This window comes from Anguilla rostrata, chromosome 2, assembly GCF_018555375.3.
Source record: "Anguilla rostrata isolate EN2019 chromosome 2, ASM1855537v3, whole genome shotgun sequence".
Lineage (NCBI taxonomy): Eukaryota > Metazoa > Chordata > Actinopteri > Anguilliformes > Anguillidae > Anguilla > Anguilla rostrata.
This window is the reverse complement of record NC_057934.1, coordinates 35,500,351-35,517,721: the sequence shown is the minus strand read 5'-3', so window position 1 is coordinate 35,517,721 and position 17,371 is coordinate 35,500,351. Positions and strand designations below refer to the sequence as shown.

Genomic DNA, 17,371 nt, shown 5'->3' with positions numbered 1-17,371 from the left:
AACTTTATTTTTTCCCAGGGGGGAACTGTTTGGACTGTTAGACTCGGAATAAATAGAATCTGGCCTCTTTCTACAATATTGTCTGAGTCTGAACCATACACTGCATGTGGCGAGGAATGAGCAAAAAGGACAACAAGGAAAGCTATTTTGGGCCCTGAGAGCAAGGGTCAGCCTCCCCTTTCACTTTAATCATTGCTAATCGGAGGTGGAAAGTCCAGGGGTCAGAAAGTAAAAGTCCTGCCTTGTGTTTCTTCTTGCCATGAACTCAGCCAGCTGATATCACTAATTAGTTCCACATCCTGGCTGAAGAATTCTAATCACCTGCAAATCCAGGTGATTAGAACAAAATAATAGGGAGGACTTTTACTTTCCGAACCAGAATTTTCCACCCCTGTTGCTCAAAGGCCTCACCCTAAACGAAGCAGGCGCAGGGGACGTGTGGACGAATGGCGCGTCCCTCCAAACACTCACCAATGTCCCAGGTGCCGGGGTTGTTTCCCTCCAGCTCTTTGCGGCCGATGACGTACCAGATGCAGGCCATCCAGTGGGCGAGCAGGGCGAACATAGACATGAGCAGGGTCAGCACCATGGCGCTGTACTGCGAGTAGCGGTCCAGCTTCTGCAGCAGCCGCAGCAGGCGAAGCAGCCGCACCGTCTTCAGCAGGTGCACCAGAGACGTCTGCGGCGGAACACATGCGCAGAGCCCGTGACTGCATGGGCCTATCAGAGTCTGCGTAGCACCCAGCCAGAGGGGCAACGATTGGACCCCCGAGGTGAGTTAATATGAGTCGCCGGCGGCAGCCAATAAAATTAAACGCTCGGTAGCTTGGAGCATTTTCATTTGGAAAGGATATTTCTCTAGAAAGGCAAATAAAGCTGCTTTGAGAAAAGTAGCCTCGGAAGCAATAATGCATCACAGCCTTGGGAAGATTTAGCTGAATTACACCGTGAAAGCATATGTTTTTTCATTTAAAATCGTGGATGAGGTGTAGATTGGCAGAAGCTACAGTCTTTATTTTTGTGTGAATTGAGGCAGACACCTGGGAACTGCCAACTTTTAAATAAGCTGTGGCTGTCAATTACCTCATTCCTGGCTGTCAATTGCACTGAATAAACAAACCTTGCAAAACCAAACTGTGGTGAAACCAGCTTTGAAATTTTACTTTCCTTTGAGATTAAAAATTTGCTAAATACAGAAACACTTACTTGAGTAAAATAAAATTCCACCCACAAAACTTCAGAAGTGTGGGGGGGGTACTACCACACATATCCCAAATGTTGCAGTGTTATTTTGGGAGCCCCAGAAACATTACAGCCCATCCTCACAACAAAGCCTGCAAAATGAGGTCAGAATGGATACCCACCACTGTGACATTGAATGCATAGAGGAGGTCAAAGGGCAGAGCGGCAATTAAGTCCACAAAGAACCAGGTGGCAGCGTAGTGGATGCAGATGGAGCGGGCGTCGTACACCACCTGACCGGACTGACTCACGTAGGTGGTGCGGAAGTTGAGGATGATGTCTGTTGAGTAGCACAACCTCAGTCAGGCAGGAGAAAAACACTATGAATGTCTTATGTTGTTTACTGTTGCTGGCTCAGTTAGAACATTTTCATATATGCAGAAAACTAGTTTGGGCTGTTTTTCAAATGGGTGTTTGAAATAAAATCTGTGAAATTAAAAATGGCCTTCAATCTCACGCACGGAGAAATACTGAGTATTGTACCAAAGGAATGCCTAAGAGGGATGCAGATTCTACTATTGATTGTGTTAAAACCAATCAAGTGTGCTGATTGTGACTTTATTGACAAGATAATAGGAGTTAATACATGTAAGGGTTATTCAGCCCATTAGCGGGTCTGAGTCAATGTTATCTCTGAGCTGGTGGTAAATTTGTGGTTCTGGCTTTGTGCTTCCCACACTATGTCCATCTGCTACTACGTTCTTCCTTGACACAATCCTCCAACTAACATCCATGTTCCTTCCATCATATTTCCTTGTTCACCAATAGAGAAAATAGCTTTGCTGTGAGCGAACATACTGCTAACAGTTACAATTTCTGTCATTTAAAATCCTCATAACTGGCAGCGAGGAGACCACCCACTGATCCATAAGCACGGATCCCAGGGCACGGCATCTCACCCAGGATGAAGAGCATCTCCACGGCGATGTCGCTGACAATGGTGCTGCGAGCAGCGGAATCCAAGTCATCGTAGGGAGTGAAGCAGACGTTGTAGGGCACGGTAACGGCCACGTAGAAAGTGGCCAGCAGGATCATCCAGTCCCACAGGGCCTTGGAGACGCTGTAGTGCAGCAGAATGAAGCGGGACTTCTGCACGGCCGCCACCTTGTATTCTGGGAGCGACGGCTTCTCAAACACGTTCTGGAAAAGGCGGGAATTACACAAAAACGTCAAGGGGATGGACACAATAATGCCACTGGAAAATTCTTTGAAGTACAAGTTATTTAATTACCTTCCATTCATTAAATATAATGGTATTTATGAAGACACGCTGTGTCTTATGGGCAACTTGAGAACTGTGAAAAGGTTTTAAATCACTTGAGGACCTTTCATTTATAATGGAGTACTTCCTGGTCACAATTCTGAACATATATTACAGCACTTTTAAAAAAAATCACAGTACCTAGTTAATTGTTCAATTCGCTAATACAATTATTTTCTTCAGCAGACCACTAGCCTTTCAGTACCAGAACCATTATTACAGTGTAGCATTTAATTGCTTTCCCAGCCTACTGTCCAAATGTACTTAGTACTTTTTATTTATCAACTGTGAGATTATCAGTTTTACAGCCATAAAAAGGGGGTTCCCGCATACAGGAAATACAAAGCAGTAAGAATCCTCTTGTGCAACTGTGAAAGGGAATTTACAAGTACATGTATGCAAACTGCAAATTTTCAAAAGAGTCCTAGCTTCATGGATAAATATAATTCTTTTTATAACTGAAAATACATAAAATGATACAGCGCCAGGGCAGAACAAAGATTAATGAGACTGTCCATTGAGCTGCCAGCTCATTTTAAAAACAATGGTAGAAACGCTATGTGAAAATGTACAGTAGTTGAAAAGTATTTCAGGTTTTGAAAGCCCCTCTATCTTGGACAATACAGGGCTGACCATCAGAGAGTGAACAAGGGCCCATTTGACTCAAAACAATTCCCCTGACTTAAAAGGGACATAAAAAACGGGCTCTGGCTGAGGCCACAGTGTAATGAAGTATTAAATTGAATTTCCCCCGTATGCGTTCTGAAGCTACCAAGTGCCATTTTCCAGGATAATCTCCTTAATGAGTCTCCAATGCTTGGAGAGCCTCTGCTCTACAGGATAATTGGAAGTATGTGATTGGTGATTGCACACGAGGGGGCGAAGAAAAGTGGCGCACAGTAACAAATCCATCTGTGCCTCTTTCACTGTGGAAAGCAGGAGATTGTCCCACTGATTAATGCCGCGTGTCTTCAACAGCTACGGATAATGTGTGGGTTTTAATAAGGAGGGAGAGAAAGGAACACTGCATGATGAATTAGTGTGGGGCACCCGAGAGCACCGTTTGCAGACTTTGTTGCACCATCCCAAAAGTCCAGAGTGTTCCCCACTTGTCGAAGAGAAAGCACAGGCCTTTAAATAACATCCGCCTCTGCCCTTTTAACTTCGCTTCAGAAAGAGCCAGGAATAAGGGAAAGTCCTCTAATTCTGCTTACATCACAGGGGTCACATCACCCCTGGTTACGTCTCCTCCAGTTGCCTGCAGTGTCCCAGTGATTAGAAGAACAGCACTGCCATGTGTCATTCAAACCTGAATGGCTACATTTGATCTTTGCACTTCATTAATCTTCTCCAGTAACACGGCCATTGGATCACATGGTGGGAAGTTCAAACGTTATCCAATCAGGCTTTCGAATGAGCCAAACAATCTGGAAACCTTGTTAACGACCACATATGATGTCTGTAGATGTTGACTGTCCATCCACAATCCTTCACGTACCTGCAGCACTAAAGATAGGAGCCAAACCACAAAAGATGCTTCATTTATCTTAGCTCTGGCCTCTAGTGGGATTCCCAATTAATTTGTACTTTGATCTGGATGAGCTTGGTTTCAAAAAGCATTTTGACTATTATCTTCAAGGATCCCTCTTGAAGGCTTCAAGTTTCCACTTTTTCTTCAAGATACAAGGTAACTTGGAGTACCTTGTACCTTGAAGAGCACCAAGCACTTATTCATGAGCTGGTCCTGTCCTTCTGAATATGAAATGAGGCATGTAAAAAAACTGCATAATAATATCTATACGAAACAAAAATAACAATAACAATCATTTCTAATACTGTGCTCAGTATTACAATACTATCAATCAATATTATATTTATTCATACACTCTCTTATTCAAAAATATAATCTACTGACTCTTTGTTCGATCCTCTTTGATCTTCCATTGGTAACTGTGGTTCTGTCTATTCATTAGTTTCTCAGTGATGGAACAAATTCCCCATCAATACAGAACTCTTCAGCTTCTTATTACCTTTTATTATTACCTTTAATCATTACCTATGCCTTTCTTGAGTATTCTCACTTTCACTCTATTCACTCCTCTGCTTCTCTAACCCATGGTATTTTCCATTATTGTCTCCTAGAACACATAGTTTCTCAGCTTGATTTTACCCTCCACTTGATTTAATTGCTTCCATATAAATTTTATTTCTATTTTAAAAGGTAATGCAGCTTGTTCTTCCTATATCCAAAAGCCCACATTTAATGCCAAGTATTCTTTAATGTTGCTATTGCTTCAGAAATGATCATAGCCATTGTAATTCGCTCTGAGTAAGAGAATCTGCTAACTGAAATACAATGATAATAATGATCATACTGATTATAATAATAATCTCCAAATCAGCGGTCTTTCTTTGTGATAGAATGCTTTTTAAATGGTTGACGCAAAAAGAGGCACTCACTTACTAACGGTTGGTTTAATGTTAGACATGAATGGTTATAGAGGATGATCTTCCTGACAGAGAGGCTACTAAACTTCCCAAAATGTCAGCTCACATCCCTGTCTCAGACACAGTCTGTGCTAATGCGCTCACACTTGCGTAAGCAGGTCAACACTGGAGTAGTGTTGGAAAATGGGTTATTGTAGATTATATAAAAAACAGGGAGGCTGCAGAATACTGTGGTTTTCAGCTCAGGGAGGTCAGGCTGTTGCAACCAGGCCATGACACCTGAAAGACTATTTGTGTACAGTTTCATGTTGATTTGTCAAACTGGCCCCGAGAAGCACAATGAGTACACCAGCTCTCTTCCAAACTGGAAACAAACCTACATAAGAAAACTTTGTCTCACTTTAAAATTCAAGTTACAAAAGGCTAACATTCTTGCTACATCGGTCTTGCTAACACACAAAATTGTGTCCTTTGGTGTACTCAAGTCTGCACATGTGATTCAAGGTTCAGCTTCTTCTTTTTTTCTACCATGTCATTGTACTGGTATTGATTGTTCTAGCTGGACCATCCATTCATAGGGTCGAGGTTGAAATGCAATGAAATATTTTTTTTCCAGCAGTCTTGTAGCCATGACCAGTTATACAAAGTGGACTATTTTTAATCATCTGCTTATTGTAAATCCAGAAAATTCATTAAGCTGATATACTGTACCTCGGCATGTGCGCTAAACATCTTTTTTCTGACCGCTTGTATGCCACTGTGGAACAGTGGGACACAACCCCAGTTGTTACTCGCAGATTTGTGAATGGCTGGCAGTTGAATGTGGGGCTTCACTGATGACATTCCTAGTTGATAAGCTGTCACGCACTCAAGACAGCATTACAACCTGGAGGAGACTTGACTCACTTAGACTAGCAAGGATCTTTGATACCGTCGTGTTTAGGGAACATCAGTAAAAAAATAGATGAATTCATTTCAAAAGACAGGTGATGTGAAGGATAGTATTGAACAATGCTGTGAGAACTGTACAATAGCAAGATGATCCATCCATCATTTTATCCACATTCCTAACCTCAGCTTGGGGTGCTATAAAGGAGGAGGGGCTGACTGACGGGAGCCCTAAAAAAATATTAGAACATAGGATTTTCTGGGCTGGTGGGGCCCAATATAAGATATTTCCTAATATCCCAAAATCCCTTACCTACATTTTCAAACAAATACAAGATAATATCATTTCAAAGTGATGGATCTTGAAACACAAATGCACTTCTTATGACAGGCACTAATTTTTTCCTGTGGTTAAATCCATACACTATTTCCAGGGTGTGGTCTGGCAGAGGGAATCGGGGCAATCTGGGGTTGCATTAGCTAATCAGCCCAGGACTTAAAAGTGCGCTTCTTTCCACAGTTGGCATCTGAGACTGGAATTGGCACACGGAGAGAGCGAGAGACACTGAAACTGAGCTGAACAGCGGAAAGCTGAAAATCTGTTGGGGTGTTTTGTTTAATTTTGTCTTTGTTATTTTAGTATATTATTTGTGCCAGGATGAGGATGAACGGCGAAGGTTTTTCTTTATTCACTTCATTTTGTTTAAACAGCCTGTTCTCTCTCTCTCTGGCAAATAAAACGCCGGTGAAAACTGCAATTACTGCATCTCCCAGTGTCCAGCTATACTGTCCCTCCCTGGGGCGTCACCTGGCGTGTGACATCAAGTTATTCTTTCTATCATACAATATAAACGGTCTAGGGCCTGGATAATACACACACGCAGGGCTTTCAAGCAGGTGGCTGTGGAAATTGAATCACATTGAAAAACGGTGACTTTCTCGGGCTTTCATTGTTTCATTGCCTCGTGGTGAGAACGGAATCCAGCTGCTTGTTGGAAAGCACCCCTCAGGATTTACTGCAATTACTTTAAAAAACCTTCACAATCATACAATTAGGCCTACGCTTTTTCTTTCAATTATTTGGGCCTGTAAATCGCTACAGATTGACACGCGGCACTTAATAGCTTTCTCTTGTATTGAAAAGCAATTTACTCTGCCAGTCCAGCGCCACCACCCATACAAAAACTCACACAAATGTTTCCTCGCATCAATTTTACCTCTCATCATTCGGAGAACTTTGCGTTCAGAATTTTAATTTTGTATCCAGTCAACAGAATACACAACGAGAGCCAGTCACACAATAGCTACCTTGTAAGAAAAGGCATGGGTTCTTTTACTCGGTGAATCTAATTGTTCAGGGAAATGTCCTATGAATTGTGTCAGAAAGGAGGCAGTCTTAATGGCTGAAAGTGAAATCCCCTCACATTCACTGCTTGGGCTAGCCACACCTTCAACAAGATGCATCCGACAGGCTTCTGTTCTCAGAGACAGGTGTTCCAGAGCGGATCAAAGCCCGGCGCCTTCTCTGAATGCGAGCAGACTGCCAGCCTCAGCAAACAGAGATGGACCGCGTAGCTCCATTCAGATGCTAATACTGCGTGTGATTTAACATGGGCTTCACTGACACAGAATAACACACCATTCCGCCTGACTTTATCCGTTTGCGATTCTTTCACTTGCGCTGTTAGATCTAGAAACAAACTAAAGCTCATTTCATGAATGTTGCCCCTATATAGGTCTTAGGAAGGAAGATTACAATAATCTGACCGGATGGTTGTATCCTCTGCCTTATTCACAGAATTCCCTGAATGGCATATGTCACGTTTCAAGAGCCAGTGTCACGTGAACCTGTTTAGAAATGAGGAGGCAATACATTAGTGTTGGGAGACATTGCTTTCTTTTTTTCCTTTCCAATTTCGCATTTCTTTCTCTGATATCCCCAAAATAATTGTTGCGTGCGCAGTTGCAGACAAAAACATGCTCACATATAGGCATGTCCTCACATATGGGCACACACGTGCACATATCCGCACACTCTTTCAGATTAGTTTAATCTATCTCCTGTTCAGATTCATAGTCTGTCTTCCCTCTCCGCCATCCAACGCCTGGGGAATCATCCCGATGCAAGTCTGTCAGTTGGATGGGAGCTTATTACGGACACACGCTCACACAGACGCAAGCACACACACAAAGCTGTAATTTGTGCTACATAGTCTCTACAGTGCTAAACACTCCTGTAAAGGAAGTTTCAGCTTCAGTGGAAATAGCAGGGAGATGTGGGAGATCGGTGCTCCAGAATGTAGGTTGTAGCTGGATTTCTTATAGAGGTCATATACTTTAAATAGCTTCATCTGCAATAAGAATAGTAAACGCTGGTTTGTCCCAAAACCACCAGAAATCATTCTTCCTAAAACTACAGTCAAAATGGATGAACTGTACACTGCTGACAGCAAATTCCCCAATAAGGGCAAAAAATTAAAAGGGCAAGAAATTGGTGCTCTAGGACTTATTCAATATTTTTAAAGTTCATGTTTCGAAAATCAAATATAGCTCTAATAGTGATGGATTTCCAGCAAAATTGCATCAGAGCTCAGCCTTGGTCTACTTGCGCATGCACATTTACATTCGACATTCAGCGCTGCATGGCTAAACAGAGCCAGGACTGCCTAGTGTGACCACACTGCCCTCTGGGCCACAATGAGCGCACGTGGCCCTTTTCACTGTGTTTATAAATGCATTTAATAAAGCGGGATTCTTGGGCTGCAGTCAATGTGGCTGCGGGTGCTGAGCTTCTGAATGTCAGCCCTGACTCCCAGTGCAGTCCTGGTAACAGATTGAGCCCTCAGACGAAGCTGTGAGGAGCAGCTGGCTCTGCTCCCCCCGCCACCTCTTTACACACTCATACACACACATACACGCACACACTCACACGCACACACAGGTCATACATGCATACATTTGTTCACTTGCACACATGCATGTGACCTTGCATGCCCGCACACACAAACACACACACATACACACACACACAGTGTTTTCAGCTATTTGTAGCCATATGGTCACCAACAGCATTTACTGTCTCTGTTAATCTCTTCCAGGTTTGCTGACCCATACCTTGCTGTCACCATTTTACATTTTACAAAAGTTTTACGAATCACTACGGGGAAAAAAAGTGCTTGCCATGGGCGGTCTGCTGACTCAAACTGTCAAAGTATCATAAGCTCGTTAATATACAGTATTCTGGAGCTGACCTTCGGGCATAAAAACAACGTATGCTGTATTCAGAAGCTTTAATTAGTTTGCCTCTTAGTATTAAGAGGGGAAAAAATAATAGAGATGCGAGACTGCAGGTGTTTCTCTTGTACCTGCAATGTTATTTAGACTGTCTGAGGAATGCAGCGAGGAGAGAAGGTGTGACTTTGCGTTAATTCGCCATCTGTGGGCAGGTGGGATCGGAAGTGCAGAGCGTGGTGAGGACAGACGAGAGGGAGGGGAAGCTCGCCAGAGCCCGGGAAGAGCCAGGTGGGCTGGCCCTAAATGAGCCTTCTTTCCCCCCGGCCAGAGGAGTGTCCTGGTGGGACTCCTTCCTCAGTCCAAGAGCTGGCTGAGAGGCAGCCATAATAGGGCTCTCCATCATTTGCCTCACTGTGAAACTTTCCAAGTTATGGAAAGCCGGGCCACGCCAAATTTTTTAAAGAAACATGCATTTCAAATAACGTGTGAGGTTCTTCAAATGTCACCGGTTTATCTATAAACAGTTTAGTTATGTTTCTGGAAAGCAGACACAACTCATAGGAGCATAACAGCTCAGACTATCTCAAGAAAGATTTTGCCCTCAAAAAAAATTTTGCAAGGAAAGATTGGAGCTTGAGGCATAGGAAATGGATCTGTACACTGACTTTCAAGATAATGTTTTAGAAAGATTACAGTTTAAAACATTGGAACATCATGTCTTGCTCGGCTGACAAGTAAAAGTACGCACACGTGTATATATTATTGAGGATGAAGATAATGCCATGTTGTTAAGAGCATGAGCGTTGTAGCCCACATAAATTATTTGTATATTTAACTACATCTTCATTAGTGATTTTTGCCTAATCTGAGGAGCAAGGTTTTACACATGTCACGGTCTGGGTAGTTGTGTTGTCATCTGCAGACAAATGAAAAACCAATGTTTTTGGGTGAATTCATTGTTCAATTTACCATTTTCCTTTTGAAATCATTGTATGCCACATTCAAACTGACTCTTGAAAGGTGTTTGGTAAGGTAATACTTTTCCAGGCTCTCACACTGGTATAAATGACTATGGTATTTTTTTTTTTTTTCTTTCTTCTGGGAAATGTCCACTGTCCACTGTGATGGCACGAAGCAAAATAATGCTTGGGTGAAGGATAACTGGAACTGGTCACTCCTTGATCCCATTTCACCACAAGATTCAAACCAATTTGTCTGACATGAGTGTTGGCTTTTTATTATTTTACTTATATTTTTCATCAGTTCCTCACCCGAATTTAGACCGCTCAATCACAACTTGCAAGCCTGTCCTATCGCTCCAACCTCAATACAGGATCAGTCTGAGACAGGAAGTGCAGCTGCTTCCATTCGCACTGCAATTTGCCAGCTGAGCTGCCACAGCTACTTCACAGAAGGACTGTGCCTCTGGGGAAATTTTTATTTCCAAATTTTCCAAATTTTCTAAAGAGCATAGAGCTCCTTCAGCTCTGGAAGCTGTGAAAATGTGTTTCTCCATAATCATTTTGCGATGAATCATTTTATGACTAAGATAAGATGGCAGAGTGACATTCTGTCACGTTCGCACCTAACGTGAGTCGCTGTGTATATTTATTTGTATAATGTTCACAGTATGCATTTGCACTGCACATGATGTCAACTGATTTTTGTATTTAGAGGATTAGACCAGGGTTTTCCCTGGCTCAAAACAGGGCTTAGGTGGTGACTTTGAGTGACAGCGACTGTGGTCGGGCTGGCTTTACTGCTAGTATCAAGTTGATGCGTTGTCTCCCCATATTTAGCTACATTTAGAATGTAATAGAGACCACCACAATGCATTGAGATGTAGGCTACAAAAAATGAAAAATTAAACGCGTGACAAAAGTAAGAAATAAGAACAATTCAACAATTTAAATATTGAAGTGTTACATATTGCAAGTGCCAGAATTGTGGGGGGTGGGGTGGGGGAGGGGGGGGGTGTTATAGAGTAGCCTATCCTGAAGGATTTACATAATGTAAGGGAGTCATTCTACAGGTATAGTGGTATCTGGAATTGTAATATGTCTTCAAATGCATTTCATTTTTGTCACTCAAAACTTAAGGCACAATATTAATTAAACTTTCAACTTAATGAATCCACACAAATGCCCGCTGTCTGTTTTTAAATTATTTTTTAAACATTCACTCAAGGAATTGCAGCATCCATTGCTGCATGTAACTGCTGTAACTGGTACCTTAAACAACATTTATTCGCAAAAACCATTCACGCAGATTTCAGATATTTTCATATAATTATGTCCAATTACATCACGTACTGATATATATTCATATACGTTAACAGTCAGCAGATGTGGCACAAATAAACAGACGATTGACCTACCACCAAAATTTAGGAAGGTGGGCTGTTTTTGTTGAAAACCACGTTAATAGTGGACGCCTGAGTGGCAATCGTGGTCATTGGCACTTTCTGTCTGTTTAATTCTTACATGCAATTAAGCAGATTCCACTGTAGTAAATTTAGCATGCCTGAGGCTGCTAGTAAACTTAAAAGCAGTCAAAACTTTAAAAACTTGAAATGTGGTATCATTCAGGACCAAATTGAACCAATAAATGCACAAACCATTTCTAATCATTTTTAGATTTGATTAGTTTGTTTGTTAATGCACAATTTCTCCTGCAGGCAGCTTGAAAAACACTTAGGCGACCCACTTTTCACACATTTCAAAGCAGGAAAAACCCTGTAGACAACCCCAGCCTTGGTGTGATGATACTTTGAATCTTTGGTATTGCTGTACAACTACCATTAGAACAGCCTCTGGTCCCCTGCCTGACCTTCTGCTGCTCTTGGCTCTGTTATCCCACAATTCATACCCATAATTGATACATATGGCCACCCTGACTACTGCTGTAATGGGCCAGTAAGAGAGTTTTTGTTATTTCAGCAAGTTAAGGCAATGATTCAGAAATGCACCTGGCTTATAATTATAAGGGTATGATCTACAAGTTACAGACAAGAGCTACGGGGGTGAATTGTGTAATAAAAAACCACAATATAAAAATATGCTGAGATATAGAATCTCTTCATATCGTGGTAAAGCTAATGCATAGCCGATCAATAACAGGAATTCTTTCTCTGCTGACCGAAGTAGAGAGAAGAGTGGGGTGCCACAGATGCTTTTGCTCCCCCATAACTGTCCTACATTTGTAACAATTATAGTAGTACCAGTGAAGATGATGTAATCACATTCCACCCTGGCCCTTCTGGCTGCATGCCTCTGCCCTGTACCTTAGCAACTGTCTCAGGTCTCCGAGCAACAGGCATCTTACTGTTCATACTCTGCTCAGCAACATCTTTGCAAGCTCTGGTTTAGGCCACATAGTACAGCACTTATTCTTAGAGGATGGTAGTGCTGCTGGAGTGTGCAAATGATATGTCCATTAGAAACACTTTTCTACAATATTCTGGGGGATAGGCCAAATTACTAGGATTAGGCCAATTCACTGTGCATTAGTCAAAGGCACTATAGTTGCACAGAAGTAAAAGAACAATTTATGCTTTTGGCTCAGTACGAAATGCACAGTACAGTCAACGGGAATCTCCTCCAGCTCCAGTGGGGCCTGTTCAAAGCGGACATTATCACGTGTAATAATTTATATTCAAAAAACCAAACTGACGCTATGAAAGCTGAACTAAATTGACTCATCTGATTTCATTTCAGGAGATTAATAAATACTAGATAGAATTTCTCTTAACAGTCCACTGGTGGGAATGCCAATAAATGATCGCAGTGGGCTTTAAATTGCCTTTATAAAGTACTCAACACACTGGAGGAATGCTGACTGCATCACATCTTCCGGCTGTCTCCTCAATGTGGAGCTGGACTTGCACAGTGCCAAGGTCAGTACTCACACTGCTCAGCTTGACCTCACTCTTGCTCCTTTTAGAGAACTGGCTGGTCAGGTGGTACAGCACAGTCCGTCCCCGCCTTCTGGCTTCCGTGAAGTGAGAGCTACTTGTCTTCCTGCTCGGCCTCTTGTCATCTGGAATAGAGATTGGTTGTGACCACCCTTACAAGAAAATCACATGTAAAATTTGCATTTTCACATGTGAAAATCACAATGTGAATTTAACATTTTCACACGTGAATTAAAATATTCACGTATGAAAAGAAAATGTCACATGAACTGGACATTTTCATGTTATTGGCTTTCTTCGTATTTTCTTCAAAATTCCCACATGCGAAAACAAAACGTGACATGAAATCATGTGAAATTCCACATTTTCACGTGAATGGCTTTTTCAAATGTGAACTACAATTTTCACGTGCGGAAAGCAAACACGTGACTTGAAATAGCATATATTACCTTATCCCACTCTCTATAATAGTGGAATTATGTTTATAGTTATAGAGTTATAGTGTATATGTGCACTCTTCACATGTTGGGTGTTAACATGTGCTTTTTGGACACGTGTTGTTTTTGAACATGTGATTTTTTTGTATGGGCAGGTCAACTGGGCCATCCAAGGAAGCTGCAGCACACTGTGTACATTTGGGCCGTCTTCTGCTATACCTTCTTTCCTGCCGTTGTGGTGGCTCTTTCCGTAAGTATCGGTGATGTCCTTGAAGGAGAAAAGAAACAGCACCATTTCGCCCTTCTCGTTTTTGATGGGCACGATGTCCAGGAGACACCAGAAAGATGTCCCTGAAATGACAACAAAAAAAACTGTTATATATGTTGCAATTCTCCCCAACAATATACTTCTAAATGTACACATAAATACGAACCAGCACAGCAGTTTTTTCATAAGCCTTTGCAAGAAAAACTTTGGGTTTTGGTGGTGAACACAACATTGAACTGATTTATTTATAACATACTTTCCTTCAGGAGGAAGAATATTCTACTCAATAAATGTAAGAATAGATAGAGCTTCTTTCTTTCTCTATTTTACACAACATGGCTTTTGTAAACTAAAAAGTTTTTTTTTTTTAAAGCCTGGAGATAAACTCTCTCTTGCTCATTACTGTTTGTTAAAAAGAGATTTTTCTCTTTCTCAGAAGGTCAATCCTGTTCAATTCGGAGGGTCTCTGATGACCAAACAACCTATTTATTTTAGCAAAACAACTTAGTTGGAATAAATGCACATTAAAATAATTGGTTGGGTCCAAAAACTCTTTTTCATTTTAGTAATTTCTTTGCTTTTTGTTTCTTTGGTATTTCATGTGAGTTGTGTCAGTCTGAATTTTTCAATTCACTTTCAGAGGAACTTCAGTGATTATTGTCCAGACATCCTTGCATTTGTTTGATCAGGAAACATCAGTTATGAGTCCAATGTTAGCAGATTGACCGATGCTGTAACTTTTCAATGATGGAACCTTGTTTAGCTAACTAGGCTCACTCCTACCTTAAGGGATTTCATGTGGTAATTATGATAACCTCAATATGCCCCAATCCCATTGCAATTTTCACATAGACTCTAGTCTGCAAGAATCCTTTGAGATTTTTTCTTCAGGCATTAACACTAGAAAATACTTATATACCAGTGACCAAATGGATTATGTAACTATGTAATTGCATGCAATATTTTAAAGACAAACAATAGAATGCAATGCTAAAAACATTATTCAAATAAATCATTTGAAATGTTTTGAGTACCAATACACAATGAGCAACTGAACAGAATGTGTATTTAAGCAGCTTTGGTGTTTTTTCCTTACACTTACCAAATGCATATTTTAAAGCTCACACACTTGCAATACAGTTGTAGCTACACACTGCTACCCGTCATTTCCTCAAATTTACCTCAGTACTACCTGAATTTGGGCAGTTTTGTTATGCATATTCTTTGTTCAACTAAATGCAGAGAAATATCATGACCCCAGGCAAAGTTTTTTTTTTTTTTTAAATTCTCTAAATATCTTATATGGCTCTACAACAAAGTTTGTCACAATACACATCTCTGTCAGTTAACAAATTCAACCTGAAGAGAAAAAGGATTATTGTTTGAAATGGATTTCTCAAAAATATTTCTGTGAATATCATTATTATTCAAGGCAAAAATATTTGCTCGTACGTTATGGCCTATACACTTCAAAACAAATTAATTCTGCACTATAAAAAGAGGGATGCGCAGTATGTCAAATGTATGTATGTGAAATATGCATTAACATGCATGGGTTTTATATGCAATGCGGGTTGCTTAACACTTCTTGTATGGTTTGTACCTCAGTGTAAAGCTCCTGCAAAGTAACCTATACCTCCACAATTTTGATTGTAGTTTATAGAAAATGTATTCTTTTAAGAATTTAACTCTTTTTAGTCATTTAATCAAAGCAATTTGTGGGTAACAGAGGTTGTGCCTCTTAAAGCAGGGCAATTGTCCAAAAGCATAGGATGCTATTCGACAAAATAGACTACAATGCTTGACAGAAAGTAAGCAGATGGTGATGTAAGCAGAAATCATCCTACATTATTGCACCTTCTTAGAAAGTGACTCAAGAAAACTCTGTATGCATTACTTGCCAAATTGGATTGACAGTCAAACAACCTCTGTAACAACCTTTGTATCGCAATTATGTGTCATTTAGTTAAAACTCCGCTAATTATCCAATCGCCAATCAACATCAAGCAAAGGTTTTGCTGTGCTGTGTTCCCTTTGTAATCACTTGTCTAGTAAGGATTGTGATCAAAACCAACACCTGTGAGTTGAAATAAAATTGTTACTGTGGAGCAATCTATTGTTACTGTGGAGCATACAAGAAAAGTAAGTAAATTGTGATGAAACACGTTGTGCATTAGTAGCTCCAATCAGCCAATTGGAAAGCATGCCAGGTATACAATGATTTAAACTTCGAGTTCACTAATGGTGCGTTAAGTGTATTTTTGAACATTGAAAAAGTTTGTGCTAGCCCAGCTTGTGTTAAAAGGATGTCAGCTAACCATCAAGTTAGCATAACTAGCTCACTATGAATGTAGTATAATGAAATGTGATGACATACACAGACATGTAGCCTGGGCCATATAGCCTGTGCATGAAGAGAGAAACTGGTGGATAGCTTAAAATATTGTTTGGTGTGATGCACATCCTTTAGATTGAATCTCCTAATACAATCCCAGACAACCTGTCAAAACAATGTGTTTGTATCTGTCCTGTGTACACTTGCCATTTTACAGTACTCAATTTCAGTTCCAAAGTTTAATGTTTGAGTGCTATTACAACTAACCTTACCAAGTGTAGACACAGTTCAGTATGAGTATATACTGTATGTATATTATCAGCAATGTCATTCATGGAAGTAATATATTCAACTTATTTGGTCATCAGAGGCATTCATATTTCTATTACTTTTCAAAATTGTGATGTACCAGGCTCTGGGTTTGATATTCTCTGGTTCAGAAATAAAGCATCTGATTTCTAATACAAAAGAAATTACATAATGCGAAGGAACAATATGACAATATATATCCATTTTCACATTTTGAGAGGAATTGCACCTTAATTGTCACACGTGATAATCCATACAACAAGCCCAGCACACTGTGTCATAGAACCATTAGAATCATCATGCAGCAGTCATTACACAAGCAGCCATGATGTTATCATGGGTCCAAATAACATTCTTTGCTTAGTGGAAATCCAGGAACGCATTGCTGGCATTGATTGTGGCTGATTCATTAGTGATCCTGTCAGAACAGCTCGGCAGGTAGGGAATGCACAATATGCACCGGCCCTGGTTTGAACTTCTGGCAGCTCATTAAAAACTCGTCAGATGAATATAACTCCCTAGCCCATGTCTCCCCTGCAGACCTCGCATACTTCACCATGTTCTCAAGTGCGCACGCTATTACTATTTTACAAGTGCTTGTCTACAGGGGAGAAGAGGGTCGATTAAGAGGTTGAGGGTCAGTTAAGATAGTCCAGTTTATCAAGTTTTACTACGTCCCCTCTGATTTCAGTACCTCGCCATCAAATCAACCGGCTACAGATTAAGCCACGCAAAAAAGGCAAAAGGAAAGAGTAAACGCTTCACAATGTTCAAAATGTTAATGCCGGAGGGAGCAGACCCCCATCAACAGTGTACCATTAGTTCCTTAAGGAGAGCAGCATGTACTAGTTTTACTTGTCTCAGACTATTTTCTTTCCCTCATGACATTCATCAACTCCTGAAAGCATTCCTAAAGACTCAAAAAGCCTGTTTTGTAAGTTAGTTAAAAAAGTAAATTAAAAACATTATTTTTAAGAAGAATTCAGAGGATGCACCCAAGGTCAAAACCACTGGCAAGATCATACTGTACATGGTA

At 40.7% G+C, this 17,371-nt stretch overlaps 1 protein-coding gene across 2 annotated transcripts in view; it reads right to left on the bottom strand.

The window, feature by feature from the left end:
- Positions 1-17,371, bottom strand: part of kcnh4a (potassium voltage-gated channel, subfamily H (eag-related), member 4a) — a 75,470-nt gene that overhangs the window by 24,787 nt on the left and 33,312 nt on the right. For both annotated transcript variants that reach the window (XR_010328318.1, XM_064321824.1), the window contains exons 3-7: positions 13,643-13,774; positions 12,981-13,111; positions 2,142-2,382; positions 1,365-1,522; positions 472-679 (exon numbers count right to left, since the gene is read on the bottom strand). Coding sequence is in view for 1 of the 2 variants with exons in the window: in XM_064321824.1 (XP_064177894.1) it covers positions 472-679; positions 1,365-1,522; positions 2,142-2,382; positions 12,981-13,111; positions 13,643-13,774 (870 nt within the window). In the remaining variant the exon portion in view is untranslated. The remainder of the gene's footprint in view (positions 1-471; positions 680-1,364; positions 1,523-2,141; positions 2,383-12,980; positions 13,112-13,642; positions 13,775-17,371) is intronic.